This window comes from Notothenia rossii, assembly GCF_949606895.1.
Source record: "Notothenia rossii genome assembly, chromosome: 12".
Classification (NCBI taxonomy): Eukaryota; Metazoa; Chordata; class Actinopteri; order Perciformes; family Nototheniidae; genus Notothenia; species Notothenia rossii.
The window spans coordinates 13,490,632-13,508,955 of record NC_136911.1 but is presented as its reverse complement, the minus strand read 5'-3'; the positions used below and the strand labels follow the sequence as shown (position 1 = coordinate 13,508,955).

Below are 18,324 nucleotides of genomic sequence, written 5' to 3'. Positions count from 1 at the left end.
TCCAATTGCGTGGAGACTGGAGAGTCATTTTGGTCTTAACCCATTGACAACAGCCCTTGGTAATAAAAAAAAGGACCATTAAGAATCAAGACTAATTAACATTTGTGATTTCGTCTGCGATGGTCCTCATGGATGTTCTGGGTTGGAGTGTGATGTGGCATGTTTCCTGAAAGTGAAATGACTCAGCATCTGTAGCACTCTCTGTACATTGACTTCATTAATTTAGAAGGACTGCCAATCATTTCTTGGCTAAATCTTTTTTATGGAAGTTTAAGTGTCAGAAAGGTTTTGATTCAAATATTTAACACAGATTATTGATAGGAGAGTACTAGTAGAATACATGTTTCCACAAGTTTTTCAAAAAGATGTCTCAGCTTTTATCAAAGAAGAAGGGTGTAACTGCTCCTTTCCGATCCAGAGACCATATCTCTTCACCATAACTGTAGATGGATGGGTAAATAAATAATACAGAAGGAGGGGAAATAGAAATGAAAGGACAGACTCTTTATTAATGAATGGCCTCCACCAAAAACAGATGGATAGGGGGATGGGACAAATGTAAGACAAGTATGGTGGGTGGGTTCGGAAGAGTAGGAGCTTTGAGAGGAGCCTTATCCATGACCCCAACTCTGGGCCAATATAGATGTCCATAATAATGGATGGGTGATGTGATGAAGATGGACAAACATGAGAGCAAATTAAATGCAATGAAGTGCATGTTGAATATGGACACATGCAAAAATAAGAGGCTGTTGTAAGTCAATTCACAAGAAGTGAAGTCACAAGAAGTACTCTCCCCTTTACTGCCTAAACTATTTCCACAATCTGTCAATCGTGTGTGTGTGTGTGTGTGTGTGTGTGTGTGTGTGTGTGTGTGTGTGTGTGTGTGTGTGTGTGTGTGTGTGTGTGTGTGTGTGTGTGTGTGTGTGTGTGTGGGTGCGATTGTTGGATACAAACACCTCTAAAGGTGCAAAAAAAGCCTGGTAAAAATGGGCAAGCTCAGACACACACACACACTCAATTTGGACTTCTATAAATCATTTAGCGACAGTAATTAGTACTTTTGTTATCAAAAACTGCCCAGAGCCCCCTATATCTCTGCGGTCTTTAATTTCCTTTTCTGCTCTTCCTTCCTCCCCAGGGAGAAACTTACTCATTCATTCCTTCACCGCTCGTCTCTCCCTGGACTGGTAATGGGGATTAAAGGCTAATTGAGGCTTAATTGAATAACGGATTAGAACATGCAGAGAGATGCTTTTTTCTTGTTGATTTTTATTTCAATCTAACTTCTTCTAGGAAACATTAGCTGTGGGTACATTGTTTTTCCTCAGCGGTGACTATGCCACAGTTGCATGTACATGTTCAGACCTTAGGCAATTGTCTGTCAAGTGCTCAATTTAAAAAAACAATTGCTTTAATGAATATGTGTGGTCTTTGGAGTGATGTGTGAATTGACCTGCTTTCAAACATAAAGTAACACATGCTGTCAATTATATTCATTGTAATATTTTGCCTATTTATTTATTTATTACTATTATTTTCTTATTATTAATATTATTATTATTATTAATAATAATAATAAGTTGTGCGTATGAGATAATTTTACCGGATTTCCAGAAGATCTGAGTAGACGTCTTTCTGTTGACAGGATAATTAAATGTTAATTATCAAATATATAAATGATATAGGCTATAAATATATATACATATATATTTAATTTCAGCATTTAAAAACCCAATTCTAACTATAACAAAGCTATAATACATTTTTTCACAAGTCATAAATCCTAAAACAAAACAGATGGAAAGAGACATACATCTTCCTAAAACCTAAAAAGTGTTACATTTAACTACCCACACAAATCTTTCTATCTAAAAGACACTTTCTTTTTTTTTATAAATTCGAGCACACTGTCATGCTCAGGGAATTAAAAGGTATTTTTCAGATTTTAATCCAAACAGCCTTTAATGAAGGATATCTAGGGAGAGAGAAGCCATTAGTTGGTCCCATGCAGACGGGCCCAAATGCTGCTGTTTGGCTTTTTGATCTGGCCTGGATAGACAGAGAGACAGACAGACGGAGAGACAGACAGACACACATATACACAGAGACACAGAATGTGATCTCAGGCTGTTTGCACTCATTATTACTTCTACAGCTCTAGTTCGCAATGCTCTTTCTCTCTCTTTTCTCTTGTGCCTTTAATGTCACTGTATCAGACACCTCCATACAAAAAGCAGATTGGGAGTCAGCAGGGTTGTGTATACAGTGTGTGTGTGTGTGTGTGTGTGTGTGTGTGTGTGTGTGTGTGTGTGTGTGTGTGTGTGTGTGTGTGTGTGTGTGTGTGTGTGTGTGTGTGTGTGTGTTAGAGAAACAGATATAGAGTGTGTAAGTGTCATGTACTGTGTTTGTGCACTACTGTGCATGCAATTGTTTTGGGGGGATGGGTGGCATCACCATTGCCATGGGAACCAGGGCTTGTAAAAAATAAAAGTAATTCGTGTGGTTTCTATGACAACATGCTACACAATAGCAGACCTAATGTTTATCTGCAGCAAGGCTAGTAATATCATTTAAAATTGTGTGAGGAAAATCATAGCATTAGCAAAAATAACGCAGAATAAAATGTGCCTTTCTTTGTCATACAGGTAAAGGGAAATACATCACAATGGCTCATCACAATGTTGATACTATCTTTCTAAATGCCAGGCTTCTAATACAAACATCTAATCCTTCAATATTTCTGATATTACCTTTTTTTTAAAAGTATCTTTAAAACCTCAGCAACTTTAACACATTATGATACAAAGAATATTTGTGAATATTAAAAGGGATATTAAGATATATTAAGGACCCTATTTCATTACTTTTAAAGCAGGCAGCATTTATGTGGCTTATAAATATTTCTTGCTGCATATGATACATTTCTAGAAATGTCAAACACTGTCACAAACACTGCCCCTTAGCCTACTCAGCAACCTATGGACGGGGTGTTTATCTGCAATGTAGCGGAACGGAGAGAGGAGGGGCACAAAACGGGGCTCAGAGCGGGTCGTGAGGACGGTGCAAAGGAAACAAAAAGGCAGAGAGAGAGGGAAACAGTCCCCGGTTTGAAAGCAGGTAATTAGTGACGTGCCTTCCCAACGAGGAGAGCAGTAGCTGCTAGGAGAGCAGCCGGATGAACAGGGGCTCCGTCTAACCACTGGGGCGATGAGGAGAGGAGAAGACGGACGACAGAAAGCCTTCTGCCGCAGAGAAAAACCCAGATTAGGCTAATTTGACAAACCGCTCCACCGGCATCCCCGGTGCGTGCACACCGCGTCACCTATCCTGCGACTAATACCGACCCACCCATCAGGTTGTGTTGCTGGTGTAGGGTGGAGCTGGACACACGGAGAGCCGGCGGGATAACGTCTTTCTCTGAATGCGTTTTAGATGATCTCCGTCATCACCGTGTTGGTTCAACCGTTCCCCTCTTTAGGTATGTACTGTCTGACTTTAGTTCAACTACTGTGTGTCTTCTCTGCAACCTGTCCGAGTGGACAAACAGAACTACTCGAATGTTAAGTCTGTTTTAGGAGGGAGCTTAACAGGTGTAATTATGAGACCACTTTGCCTCGGCGATGTTTTTTCTGTTGCGCACAGAGCCATGCAGCTTACAGAAGGCATTGAACGCAGCAGGGCAGCAGTAGCTATTACATGTAAATTAGGCTATCAGTATGCTTTCTAACCGCAGAGCAGAGAAATGCTGGCTCATTTTGTAGCTTTCTGTTCTTTGCGCTACTCTAGCGGATGAGCGAACCTTGGGGGAAAGCGTTACCCCTTTGATCGGAGGAGGGTTGGATTCTCCCGAGCTGGTGACCTCCTGCTCTGGGGGACAAATCCTGCCACCACCTGGCGTCACCGCTCCTCCAGCAGACTGAGAACGACGGAGCCCACCGATGCCTCCGGCAGCCCCTGATGCTCGGCAGTGCTCCGGGGCTTTCCGGTCGGTGGGAGAGGCTGGAGCCGCGGCCGCGCGCTAGGATGCTGCGCCAGGTGTTGCACGCGGGCCTGAGGACCTCCTTCCACGCGCTCGGCCGGTTCGTTGCGAGCCACCCGGTGTTTTTCGCCTCAGCGCCCGTGTTGCTCTCCATCCTGCTGGGTGCCAGCTTCAGCCGTTACCGGGTGGAAGAGGATGTGGAGAGTCTGCTCGCCCCCAAGCACAGTCTGGCTAAGATAGAAGGCAACCTGGTGGACAGCCTCTTCCCCGTGAACCGCTCCAAGCACGCGCTCTACTCAGACCTGCAAACACCCGTACGCTACGGGCGCGTGATCGTCACCACCCGAAAGGGGAGCGTGCTGGACCCGGTTCATCTGGATACAATATTAAAGGTAAGGCACTAACAAAAAACTAACAGGTTTAAAATGCTGAATGAAAGGATAATTAAAGTAACATCATTAACAAAACACAGTGAACGTTAAATAATACACACATAATGAAACATTAGCCATCAACAACAAGTGCTTAACATAATGGATTGACAATTTGAACATCAAATGCTCCCTTTTAATATTTGAGAGGCATTACATTAAGATTATGCTTTTTTCAAAGGCGACTTGCAAATTTAGAACAGCAAGAAACATTCAAATACATTCACTTCATATAAGCCATACCGTGTTAGTGTTAGTGCATCAGGTCTAATGAGCTTAAACTTGAAAGTATTACAATTGTGTGTGTGTGTGCCTTTAATTGAATGGCAATGGTGCCGATGAACCTGTTGGTTTTCAGTGTGACAGGAGAGGTGCAGACATTCTGCTGTCCTGATATCAATCAGAAGTTTGTTTCACTGTTTTGGAGGCAGGATAGGTAACAGGTGTGTTTTTGTAGAGGTGTACCTGCCTAACGAGCCTATTGGCCGATGCAGAGCAAAGTGCAGGTGCTGGAGTGTATGGTTTAACCAAATAACAGATGAAGGATCCATTTACAGCAAAAACTATTTTATATCATAAACACAGGCCCACTCATAATCAGTAATTTGAGGACTCAAAGGTTAGGAAGATTCTGCTAATGCCAACTCAAGACACAACTGCACAGGTAGACTACAAAATGTCTCTTCTGTTCCATTTAAATCGCAATATGCATAAAATCTGATTGCAATGCGTCTACAGATTTCAACTTTAAATAAATAATCAATGCTTAGATCTATTTAGAAATACTGTAGCTTAGTATCTGCAGTACAGAACACAAATGCAAGCTGTCTTCCTCCTCATTCTCACTGATTGATAGTCATTACACAGAACAACAGTCCCATTCAAATAACCCCCGCAAACCTTTACAATTACGAAGCAGGGCATATTAATTTAAAGTGGAGTTACATGGACCTTGGAGGACTCTATCTCTTCATTGCTATTGCTTAATGGATCTTTGAGTATTAGTTTGACACCCCTTGAGTAATTAAACAAATTATTTCATGATGTTATGCAGTTGTATTTATAGCTTTCAGACTAATAGCCCAGAGACATTCAGATCTATTGTGTAGGGTGTTTGTACATAACATCTGTCCATTAATGTTTGTGTTTGTTATTATTATTGGGAGCCATTTTACATAAAGCTAGGATATAACGTTGGTGCATAGAGGATTTCCACAGAGCCAGGCTGTTTCTTCGGTGAGAGAGGAACAGGTTGATGCATAAAAGAAGGTGAATAAAATAGCCGACTTGTGCTTCAGATTGAGTTCCTCCGTTTTCCAAAATGCCATTAAACAACCTGTGACAGTGGGAACAGCTCAGAACTTGTTCCATGAAACAACAATAGCAGTGATAGCCAGTACTAGACAGGTTCTTCACTTGAGCAGCAAGAGTACAAGATGTACAAGTACACTGCCCTGAATTCTGGTCTAGCTTCAGTGAGAGAATTGGAAACTCTTTGTCTTCTATGATTTTATTCTATTGAATTATTGGATGAAAAGCCTTAGTATAGATTAGACATATTCACCTTGACATCACCCCTTGGTTTGTAGAATACTGTTTGGAACCTTGGTTTTGAATTTATAACCATTAGGATCTTGGAACCTTTTTTTTTAAATAAATGATTTCCACACAAATAGGACAAAAATAAGTGTTTAGTTTGACATCTCTACATGAACACCATTGTCCTTTCTAATTATGCAGTAAAGACTTATCATATACCTCTCAGTTCTTTATTTTCTAAACAACAGCAAAATCAGAATGAAATCTTAAGCATATAAATGGTCCAACAAAATAACCACAAACCTCATCAACCTCAAGTGCACATCTAAACAGTTGCCATATACAAACATTTGTTAACGTTTTACCTCCATAATATATATATTATTTGCCCCGTTTGTTTGTTTGTTTGTTCACCCTGTAAAGCGGCCTTGGGTCCCTTAAAATGTGCTATACAAATGTAATCTATTATTATTATTATTATTATTATATATATTATCTAATATTTCTCACTCACTTTGTGTTTCTTCTATTCCTGCTGTAACTTGTGTCACTCATCAATGACTATCAGACCAGAATCTGGTCTTATTAACAGGAATGGACACAAGACACTTTAGGAAATAGTTTTGTATATTAATAAATATAGCGTTATTTCAATAATGATCAGCTAATAAACACAAATACTTATATATATATTTAGTTATACATTCAAGTATGTATGTGTATTGACCTGAAAACTGTACATGCTCAAAAGATGACTGATTGGGCTTTTAAAGTTAATTTAGTGATATAAGGCACTTGGATCGGGAAATTTAAGGTCCTTCCAGGAAATTGCTAACAATAAAACTGAAAGATTGGCATAATTTGGCAGTAAAATGCGACAAAAATTAAATGAAGAATTGGGTCAATTTTACAGCAGTACAGCTTATTGAATGGAATTTTAAAATATAGCATCTATCAAGAGACACACACACACACACACACACACACACACACACACACACACACACACACACACACACACACACACACACACACACACACACACACACACACACACACACACACACACACACACACACACACACACACACACACACACACACACACACACACACACACACACACACACACAGAGACACACACACACACACACAGACACACACACACACACACACACACACACACACACACACACACACACACACACACACACACACACAAACCCTCCCTTATTGAAGTAAACGCAGTTCTCTGAGGTAGGAAACAGCTCTGCCCATGTTCTCTGTGGCAGAGACTGGCATCAGGCCTGTTGCTTAGTAACCGGTTCTGTGGATGCTGGCACTGTTGTCCTTTTGCCTTAGAAATGGTGGAAGATTCTAAGACCATTATTGTTACTCTGTCAAGTGAGACACACACACACACTCCCCCACACATGTCTTTCTCTTTTTCATCCGAATAAACAGCAGCAGTGGACGTACACAAAGTAAATGAGCCAGACACTGAGTGTTGCTTTGCTGTACACTGAAAAACTTTGATGGAACTTTTTTTGCTCTTGCCACAGTACTATCCAAGCTAAATTGGGCCACTGGGAGCTAACTCATGTATGCATGTGTGTGTTTTTTCTAAAGCTCCACAAACGAATCTACCAGATGCCGGTGACGGTCCCAGCCACAGGTGTCAACAGCTTCAACTACTCCTTCTCCTACCTCTGTCTCCCAGACGACAAGAACGTGTGCATCATTGATGACATCATCCGTGCCATGGAAGAGATCCAATCAGCTCGCATCTCTAACAGCACCATCCCAATACTGCGGTACCCGATCACGCAGCTTGCAGACGGAAGGCAGGCATACATTGGCCACCAGCTGGGTGGAGTGCAGGGCTGGGGTCCCAATGGGGGGGTGCGTGGTCAGGGGACTGGAACCAAGGGAGAAGGTGTACGTTCTGCAAGGGCGTTGCAGCTCACCTATTACCTCCAAGCCCGTGGCGGCCTTATGGACCGGGTGGCTAGCCAATGGGAAAATGCCTTCTGTGCCGAGTTACAGCATTTTGCAGCGTTGCACCCTAAACTGGGGCTGCACCCTTCTACTTCCTCTTCTCTGAGGACAGACTTCCAGTTCTCCTCGGTGCTGGCACACCGCCCCCTGTTGGCCAGCTTGGGGGCGTGTGGTGTGCTTGCCATGCTCTGCTGCACTATGAGGGACTGTGTGAGGTCCAAACCCTGGTTGGGACTGCTTGCTTTGCTGTCAATCACTCTATCAGGCCTCACTGCTGCTGGGATACTCAACCTGACCGGGACGACCTACAACTCTACGTACCTAGGCATCCCTTTCGTCATGCTTGGTAGGTTTAAAACTAACACTTTTATTACGGTCAAATAACACATGTAGGTGACTTTTCAAGTTATTATTATTCTGTTTGTCCATGTTTCCATCCTCCATTTGTCTGTGAATAATCTTTCTGTTCAGATTGTTTCCGATATACACAAAAAAAACTTTAAAACAATGGAGGGAAGATTCGAGCCATGATGAACACTGCCTCTGCTTTAATATATCAGACTTTTGTCTGCTTCTCCAGTTCCTCTTATGGGATCTGCAGTTGCCAGCCTCGGGCTGAATGCCATTTTGAAGGAGACAGATTGTCAAAATGACTGACAAGTGGCAGGGCATGAACTAGACTTGGCAGTAACAATGCATTTTCACACTGGTGTTACAAACATTATCAAAAGGGTCTGAAAAAATTATGTTAGGGTTCTGGAAGTCTGTAACAAGTACAGTGCTGGAACCAGTCAAACATTTTCATAAATAATTCCCATAGTAGATTATTTAAATAAAAGGGCATTTTTAATAGGTCGGTATGCTTAGAGTGTCTGAAAACCCCTTAACCAGCAATCTGCAGCAATATGCCAATTTCGAGTTTTGGATGTCACATCTTATGAACCATAAACTGTATAGCAGTATTGGAGACTTGATGTGAGGAAGTAAATACATGAGACATGTCGCAGAATGCTTGACCGAGGTAGGGATGCCCAAATCAAACTTTTTATATGCCGCTACAAATTCAGATAAGCGTCAGATTCTCTGCCAATAACAAATAAGTATCCTCTTTATTTTTATTGGTTTTATGTAAGTTACTGTAAAATTAGGCCAGTGATCTCTGTGGCACTAAAACAGCAGCAAAGTGTGACTCAATACATATAAATTATAGCAGAAACACTGAATTTTATAAATCAATTAAATAAACAGTATTTAATTTGGATCTATCAACTCATCACTATTACATTACATGTTAGACACTTTTATCCAAAGCGACTTACATACTCAATAATGTGGGCAATCCCCACAGGAGCAATTTGGGGTGAAGTGTCTTGCCCAGGAACACAACGACATGCTGACTGCAGTGGGGTTTGAACCTGTGACCCCCTGATCCGAACACCAACGCACAACCCACTGCACCACACGCCTCCCTATTAGTATGGCCAATACAGTGAATACAGCAAGCAGACTTTGTACTGAAAAGGAATCATTCATAAAAATATTGCGGACTAGACATTATGACAGTGAACATGTCACAGCGCTTCCAGTTATTGCAAATCCCGATTTTCATTTCATTATAGGACATAAAAGACTTCAATGAGAAGGTTGATTTTATACGTAAGTGTTACTAAAACCACCTGATGCACTTACACTTGTGAAAGCAACAATATTGTCGCAATATCGAAATTTGGCCAGAGTCCATATACCCCCCATTTCCATTGCCCTTGCTCAGACCCACGCCCATTTTATAATTCTGCCTTAATTTGATCTCAAAACCTTCTGTGTGATATTTAAGCTTCAATGTGTGTCTCAAGGACCACATTTTGACTTGGTGACAGAAACAGACTAACACCAACAACACCAGTTGTCCATCTGGTAACAAGTAAAGTTACAGATTTACTTTTTACGGTGATAAAATGAATGAAAGGGATATAATGCAAATGCAGCAAATATATATATTAAATGTTTTCATTTAATTTGAGTGGTTTTTTGCCCTATTAGATATTGTAGTCCAAGATAAAAAAGGAAATGTTGAAAGAGAAAGGAGATGACTTGCAATTAAGGGTAAGCTTCCAGGGCGCCCAAATTAAGAATTCAACAAACTAGGAGCAGGACCCCCTGCTGAACACACTGCATTCCATCTGGTAAAGGAATACTTGGCACTTCATCTTGAGTGCATGCATTCTAAATATTGTAGGATGCTGTACGTGACCACTACCACACACATGTAGTCCATACCATAATTACTCTGTAATGTGGAGGAGGAAAGGCTGCTGTTAGGCTTAAAATAACCAAAGCGAGCACGGAAGAGACAGGGGAATAGACACAGAGAGGAGGCTCCATGAAATATCACTCCAACTGGGGCTTCAGATAAGGATTCTCTTAGCTGGAAATGAAGTTAAACTGTGGTTAGAAGGAAGTCAGGAGGATTATTCCGAATCATGTAGGCAGTAGACAGAAAAAGGTGGGAGGAAGTGTGAGGAGAGAAAGAAGGATGCGATTACACAGTAGAGAGAGAGGGGAGAAATACTGTGTACAACATTTTGCATTTTTCTCTTTCAGAGACCAAGTAATGCTTTCACACAGGAGCTAATTTGCTTACATAGCTGAAACAAAAACAAACTGATGTGTTGATTTATCTCATGTGTTTGTGTACAAAGGGGGGTGATTATGTAGATTATTAAATATATATAGTTATATAAATATAAATGATATAATACATTTACGCTACATTTATTTGACCATGGTTCATTTTCAAGTTTTCGTTTGGTAGTGATCTGCAAAATGTGTCAGACGTTTCAAGTCAATATAGTGATAGTACAATCGTCAAATATCAACATGGACAACAGATAATTTGTTATCAAGTAATTTTTGATGATATTCTTCTAATTTTTGAGTGTGTACTTTGTTTATCAAGTTCCTTTATTGGCTTTAAAAAAAGAAATAGAAGCAGGTTATTTATCAGATTTTTTTTAAATATTTTGCAGTGAGGTACTGAAAAAAACAAATACAAACTATACCCAGGCTTTTGTTATGTCTGGAAGACTGCATGTTTGAAATGCTTAATCCATTTTATGACTCAACAGTAATATCCAGGGTCTGAAAGGGTTCTGGCAAAAAGACACACCCTGATTGTATTTCCTCATGTATTAGTACCATCATGTGTGTCTGTTGTCCATTGGCCTGTCTCAAGCTCTGTTAAATGTCAGAATCCTTGGGCAAGTGCCGTCCCTAGACTCTCGTTTTGCACATCTGTTCTCTCTGCAACATTAACCTGCACACCTCTTCCACTGTCATTCACTGTTTAATTCCCTCCCCTTCTAACACACACACACACACATACAAAGCACACACACATTCACAGATCAGCATAGTTTCTCAGATGCACCCACGCCTGAAGTGTCGGTACGTTACGCCTCGGCTAAGGTGTTAAGTGTTTCGCCATGGTAAGGTCACTGAAGAGAGAAAGGGGGGGGGGGCTGTCAATGATGACGAATGGATGTCATGGCAACCACAGTAGAGAAAACCATAAAAAAAACATCTGCTGCATGTATATAAACATGTACGTGAATGCCAATGAGACTGGACATGCAAATGGAGTTGGTGCACATATTAAACATATGTAATCTTATATTAAATATAACTCTATTTAAAGCCATACATCTATTAATTAAAGACGTTCTGTTGTTTGTTGTGCTGCTAGATTATTACTAATAACTTTAACTACTCTCAGAATGTTAAAAACGTTGTTCAATTTGTTTTATCCCCTTTATTAGTAAGAAGTGATATTCACGTGTTCTGCAGCAGCAACTAGTATTGTGTAATCCAAAGAAAATTGAACTTCCATCCTTGTCTCTTACAACCGTCGATTCACATTTCTATTTCAAACTGAATTGATGTGTGAAATAATGCAGAGGGGACCATTTAAAAGCAGGCAGCTTTTTCCCTTCCTTGTGCAACCTGCAACATGCTTCCTTAAGGAATGAATTTAAGAAAAGTGGGGGGCAATCACAGCATTCTGGGGAAAGGAAAAATGTTGATTTGAGATTAGCTTTTTTAATGTTTGGAGACATATCCAAAAGTAAAATCATGGGCTGCAAAATCAAAATAATACCATCTTAAATCTGCAAATTTCAACTGTTTGGTTCCCCTCAGGTCATGGCCTCTTCGGCTCTTTCGAGATGCTGTCGTCATGGAGGCGTACTCGGGAGGACCAGCATGTGAAGGAGCGGGTGGCGAGTGTGTTTGAGGACGTCATGCTGCGTTTCTCCGGCTCCACCATGCTCCACCTGATGACCCTTGGTCTGGCTGCTTCGCCGCTGACCAACATGGAGGCCGTCCGGCTATTTTGCCGCACCGCCATGTTGGCTGTCACCATCAGCTACATTTACATGCTGTCCTTCTACAGTTCCTGTCTGGTATTCACTGGGTACTTAGAGACCGGGTACAGACATGGCTGCTTCTGCCGGCGAGTCCCCAAACCGGAGCGCCTGGACTCTAAGCCGGCCTGGTACAGGTGTCTTATGTACACTCGCTATCAGGATGAGGCCCAGACCACCAACCCACCAATCGGGGTCGGCAACAGTCACTCTCACACACCAAACTCTAACCTAACTCACACACACACACACCCACATACAGCAAACAACCCTGCCACGCATGGGCTCGGTCATGTGGCTAACTCCACACTCACACATCCACAAACACATTCCACAGCTCACATGGACCCTAATCCTCAGGACTCTCACCTTTTGCTGGGATGTGTGAGGCGTTGCTATGGAGACTGGATCACTAACACCTATGTCAAACCCTTTGTGGTTCTGCTGTATCTGGTGTACATCTCCTTTGGATTGATGGGCTTCCTGCAGGTGAGGCAACACTTTATTTTTTACAGTTGTATACTACTAAATTGCAAAGCACATCTTCCACTTCATTTAGACAGTGCAGTGTTTCTCATTGCACTGCTCAATATTATTTACTACCAACATTGGTACAGTGCCATTCAGAATATAAATTGTCTGTCGATACATTTAAACTGACCTGGACACCAATTCACTTAAGTACATTTATGTAACGTACACACTTACTCAACACTTGACTGATCATGATGTGTAGCTCCCAGAGTTAAAAAAGTATTGGTACATAATATATATCATAGTGTCACTACAATGAATGTATTGATATTTACCATAGCTTAATATATTTATCATTTTAAATGACACTGACTTAAATCATACAGCTAACTGTTTATTCTGATGGTCTTTAAAAGTGCAATGCATTTAAAAACATTTAACAAATTAAATAGTTTAATCTCTTAGAGTTTCAGTAGTTTAGTTTTGCATATTCTGACCTACTGACTACACTGACAGGCATTACACATGAGTAATAAAACAACTAGTAAATACATCATCACAAGAAGAGAGAGATATAATTAAAGCACAATATATATATATAAATGTATACAAATATATAATTATAATACTTTACATAATTAATTAATTAAGATTGTATGCACTAAGTTTTGGAGTTTTTATATGCTGTTTATTTCGAACATGCGGCTTGGAACTACTTATTGCACTTGAAAGATGTTATTTTCAGACACACTTGTATACAAAAACCATGACGCACTGTTCAATCTGTAAATAATATTTTTTTTGTTATCGACAGGTGACCCAGGGTTCAGACCCCAGTGCACTGGTTGCCATGGATACAGCAACAGTATTGTACACCCGTGCCCAGCAGCGTTACTTCAGCTCATACTCCCCTGTCATTGGATTTTACATCTATGAAAGCGCCCCCTACTGGAATGCCTCAGTTCAACGGGACCTGCTGGAATATGCCAAAGGCTTCCAGCGAATCAGCTGGCTAGAAGCATACCTAAACTACCTGACAGATAACAACCAGTCCACCAGCCAGCCACGGGAAAACTTCACCCACACGCTCCGTCACTCTTTTCTCCGCGAGCCTCAGTTTGCCCACTTTGCTGATGACATCATATTTGCGGAGCGTGGTCAAGGTGAGGAGCCAGATGTGGCGGCGTCCCGAATCTTCCTGGTGGCCAAGACAACGGAGAACAAGCGGGAGGAGATGTCAGTGCTGCTGGACACGCTGCGGCGCTTGTCGCTGACCTCGCGCGTCCGCTTCTTAATCTTTAACCCCTCTTTCGTCTACCTGGACCGCTACGCTGCAGCGGTCAGCTCCCCCCTCAGACACTCACTGCTGGCGGTGCTCTTCCTGTTGGGTCTCTCCTCTCTGGCTGTAGTGGAGCCTCTGGTCTCTGTGTGGCTGGGCCTCACCCTGCTCTCGGTTCAGTTCGGGGTGCTGGGCTTCATGACCTTATGGGGTGTGGAGCTGGACTGCATGTCTGTGTTGTGTCTGATCTCAGCCTTGGGACATTCTGCGGACTGCAGCGGTCCCCTCCTCTGCGGTTTCGCCTCAGGTCGAGGGGACAGCAGGACTCGCTGGGTGAGGGTGGCCCTGGAGAGACACGGGGTGCCCTCTCTACAGACGCTTATCTGCTACAGCGCCGCCCTGGTGCCTGTTGGGGCAGTACGCTCCAACCTCACACACACACTCTTCCGCTGCCTCACCCTAACGGCCGGCTGCTCAGCCCTTCACACGCTCGCATTCCTGCCGACCCTCCTCACTTTCTTGCCTCCCTCCAAGACCCCGGGAAACCGACCTGAAGAAGACGGCCAGAGACAGGAGGTGGAGTGCGTGGAAATGAACGACAGCACTCGTGTGGTTGACCAGATCACCACTGTATGAGCATGATGAGGGGCTCTCGGTTGCCCTGGTGACTGCCGGCTGGGAATTGGTTCAATGTAATCTGAGCAGCCGCTATTCGTGCTGAAGAGAAGAATGCCAATACGTGTAAAACGAGGAGGAAAAAGAGAGTGTCACTAAGAAAAAAAATAGAGGTGGAGGGTCTAGAGGGAACATTAAAGGAGAGTCTAGTGGCGAGTGAAGAAAAGAGAAATATGAGGGTCAAATGCAGTGTATCCATGGTTACCTGCTTGTTTCTAGTGCTGCGTGGCATGTTAATGAGCTCTTTTCCAAACAGCCTATCAGATGTTGAGGATCAGCTGAGGTCAGGTCTGGCTGTGACGTTATCCCAGAGGAGCAGCCACAATTTTCACGTGTCCAAAAGTTGCTTTAGATCTGATCACACTGTTTGGCTACTGCTATCTGTGTTCATCATATCAGTTACATACAGCTACAATGATATGAGGCAATCATCTGTATGACTCGAGTATTTCTACTTTAATGCTGGACAAATAAAGTCAAATCAAGAAAACAAGTGGTTTTGACTTTGATGCATGAGAAAGTTTTAATATAGTTTATATGGCTTTAAAACCTTGGTCCACAAACCAATAGACAGTTTTATACATATAGTGATGCTTTGACTTTTCAGAATGTTCTATCTTTAAGGTAAAAGTGCTTAGGCAAGGTTACATCAGATACAAAACTTAAGGGTACAACCACTTTGAAACACAGCATGACATTGGTGGCTATGGATCAAGTTTTTTTTGTGCAATGGGCAAACTAAATATTGAATTTCTTTTCATTCATTTGAAAATGTCAAACAGTTCATCATAAGCCACAATTATTGCTGTAACAAGTCAACTCGTTTATAAGTCTGTCAAGGCTTGAAAGCGAAGCAGTTAGGACCCACAGTTACTTTGAAGGAAAAGTCCTTTATTGTCTGTTTGTGAATTAACAGAGCTGGGCAAAACAAGGCCAAAAAAACTCTCTCAACATAAACATCCAACATAAAGAATCTGACAACAACTGAAAGAAAACCAAAACTTAAATACAGGCAAGACACAGATGGGGAGGGAAGAGAAACACAGGGGCACCACGTGAACACTGAGGTTATCAAACAGGACGGAAACACAGAGACAGAAAGTAACAACAGACGTAACACGGGTTAACACTTTTCAAAATAAAACATGAAAACAAAGACAGATCTTGACATCAAAAAATAAAACAAAGAAAACTCATACAGATCGTTTAAAAGTCTGATCAAAAATGGTTTTCTCTCCTGTGTTTAATGAAATGCCTTGATGATTTAAGTTCCTGTTTTTAACATGGGGGAAAAACAACTTTTTTTACCAGGTGAAAGTGTTTTAACAATGTTTTTGCTGCAATTGTTGTTCCGGCCACAAGAGTGCAACAATACCCTATTAAGAAAGACAACTGTCTGGATGTGGGTATGTCCTTCACACTTTGTCAGTGTTTCGCAGGAAGCCGATGACGTGCAGTGTCGAATATGCAACGTGGACACTGGACACTTTTAAATTGAATAATGAAGCGGCCAACAAACTATGCAACAACGTGGTGCTTCAGGGCTCTGCTGTCCTTGAGTTCTTGAGAAGATTCAAGAGCACTTTAAGTGACTTACAGTAAGGAAAGGAAAGAATACTTTTATTATAACATTTGTAAATCCAGCATCTGTTAGTGAAAGTACATTGCAGTCAATAAGCCATAACATGCCTGAGGACAAAATGCTTGACTTTTTAGAACCCTTGAACCAGCATCTACGTCTAGTGTACAAATGGCAGAATGCTTAACACTTCATGTCATTGGTTCTTCCAAAGGTACACCCCTGCCAGATGTAAAGTTGATAGGATTAACGGTTTGAATATGCTTAGGACATACAAACATACAAATATTACTTGTATTATCGTTAGATTGGTAAGTGGTGCTTTCCTGTGGCCAAATGAGTATGACAACAATAAACACAGCAATATGGGTGTTTGTTCCAGACGCTAATGTTTAGTATACTGTGATTACCAGATTAGCATATTCTCCCTCTTCTCTTGGGCCACATGTTTAGTACTAGTGTGGGTCTGCCATTTCCCCCCTAGCCTGAGCAGGTTCATTCATACCAGCCCTTATAGAGACAGACAAGTAACATGTTTAACCCTAAGTGAATGAAATCTCTTTTTTTCAGGTAAAACAGTTCAACACATACTGCTTTTGCTATATCCTGTAGGGCCATATCATCATGATTTTAGTCAATATTAAGACGTAAAATATAGTTTTCCCGTTATTTGCTCACTTTGGTGTGATGAAAACACCATATTACACAATAAATAACTAAAACCGCATGCTTTTGAACCAATACTGTTGCAAAAAATGTAGTTACATATAGAAGCTTGATTCATTCACTTAGAACATTTTGAGATGAATAATATGGTCTGAGAGCAGTTTCTTTCATCAGGAAGTGATGTTGGCAAATAGACTACTGTTTTTCCTTCTGTGCTATCTCTATAATATAGAGATAAAACAGAAGGAAAAACAGTAGTTTAGTTCAAGTCTATATCGTTTTGAATTAATGTAATGTTCTCTTTCAACCTCCTGCATTTCTCCTCTCAAAGGAAAACAAGTTGCCTTTTACTCTTCTCTTCCTGCAATCATCTTGAAGGTCTCTGTGTGTGGGAGTGCTTCCTATTGTTGATCCATGCTTTTCTGACACTTGCCTGAATGGAACTATTCTTCAGGAATTGTGCAGGCACTACAACCATCAGTGTAACAACGGCAAGATCACTCGTCATCTTCCCACCCATTAGCACGGCCAATTGGCTTTCTTAAGAGCATATACATGACCTCTAAGCTAAATGAACCACTAACTGTGGGATACGTCATCTTTTGTAGAACATGGTAGTTACAAAATAACATGGCTGAATACAGTTCTTTCTAAATATATATTCCACACACAAAGGGTATCGCTCTGGTGCATGTTCTATTCACTTAATATCTGAGTCTGTGAAGTTACCCTACTGGATCTAATTATTTCAAAACTAGAAAGTTTATTTAACTAATTAATCTGAATAATAAATAAAAAACATGTTCAATAGTTGTACATATGATATTAAACTGTCTAACTAAAAGCCCATTAGTTCACACTTAGGATTGAATATTGGTGAAATATGGGGTCTAACACAGGTGTAATAATTTGATAACAGTGTATATAACAGTGTAATATGGGTATAATAACAGGCTTATGCTGGTGTAATAACATTGTAACATGGGTATAATAATGGTGTAATACAGGTGTAATAATGGTGCAACATGGGTATAATACGGGTGTAAGAATAATGTAACATGGGTGTAATATTGGTCTAATAACAGTGTAATATGGGTGTAATAGGGGTGTATTAATGTGTGGTATGGGTTTGTTATGGGTGTAATGTAGAAATTAGCAATCAATTATTTTTCCAATATATTTATATGTGATTTTAAGGGTTGACAGAAATTACATTTGAGGGTGATAGGACTTTTATTAGTTCTGGAGGTATTTTGACGGGAACTATTGCGCTCATCAGATAAA

At 41.1% G+C, this 18,324-nt stretch overlaps 1 protein-coding gene across 2 annotated transcripts; it reads left to right on the top strand.

Moving 5' to 3' along the window:
- The first annotated feature begins 1,605 nt into the window (after positions 1-1,605).
- Positions 1,606-15,270, top strand: ptchd1 (patched domain containing 1). Of its 2 annotated transcripts, XM_079661527.1 has the most exons (5): positions 1,606-3,481; positions 3,790-4,374; positions 7,581-8,295; positions 12,144-12,856; positions 13,656-15,270. In XM_079661527.1, the coding sequence occupies exons 2-5, from the start codon at positions 3,961-3,963 to the stop codon at positions 14,754-14,756; spliced, it is 2,943 nt and encodes a 980-aa protein (XP_079517653.1). In that variant the 5' UTR covers positions 1,606-3,481; positions 3,790-3,960; the 3' UTR covers positions 14,757-15,270. The 2 variants fall into 2 exon arrangements, with proteins under 2 accessions (XP_079517653.1, XP_079517654.1); XM_079661528.1 differs by having other exon boundaries at positions 1,606-4,374.
- The last annotated feature ends 3,054 nt before the right edge of the window (positions 15,271-18,324 follow it).

What these genes read in the sequence shown, in the direction of transcription:
- ptchd1 (XM_079661527.1), top strand. Translation starts at nt 3,961, where the DNA reads ATGCTCGGCAGTGCTCCGGGGCTTTCCGGTCGGTGGGAGAGGCTGGAG. An exon ending in ATCTGGATACAATATTAAAG is followed by an intron (nt 4,375 to 7,580) that starts GTAAGGCACTAA and finishes TTTTTTCTAAAG; the next exon opens with CTCCACAAACGAATCTACCA. An exon ending in GATTGATGGGCTTCCTGCAG is followed by an intron (nt 12,857 to 13,655) that starts GTGAGGCAACAC and finishes TGTTATCGACAG; the next exon opens with GTGACCCAGGGTTCAGACCC.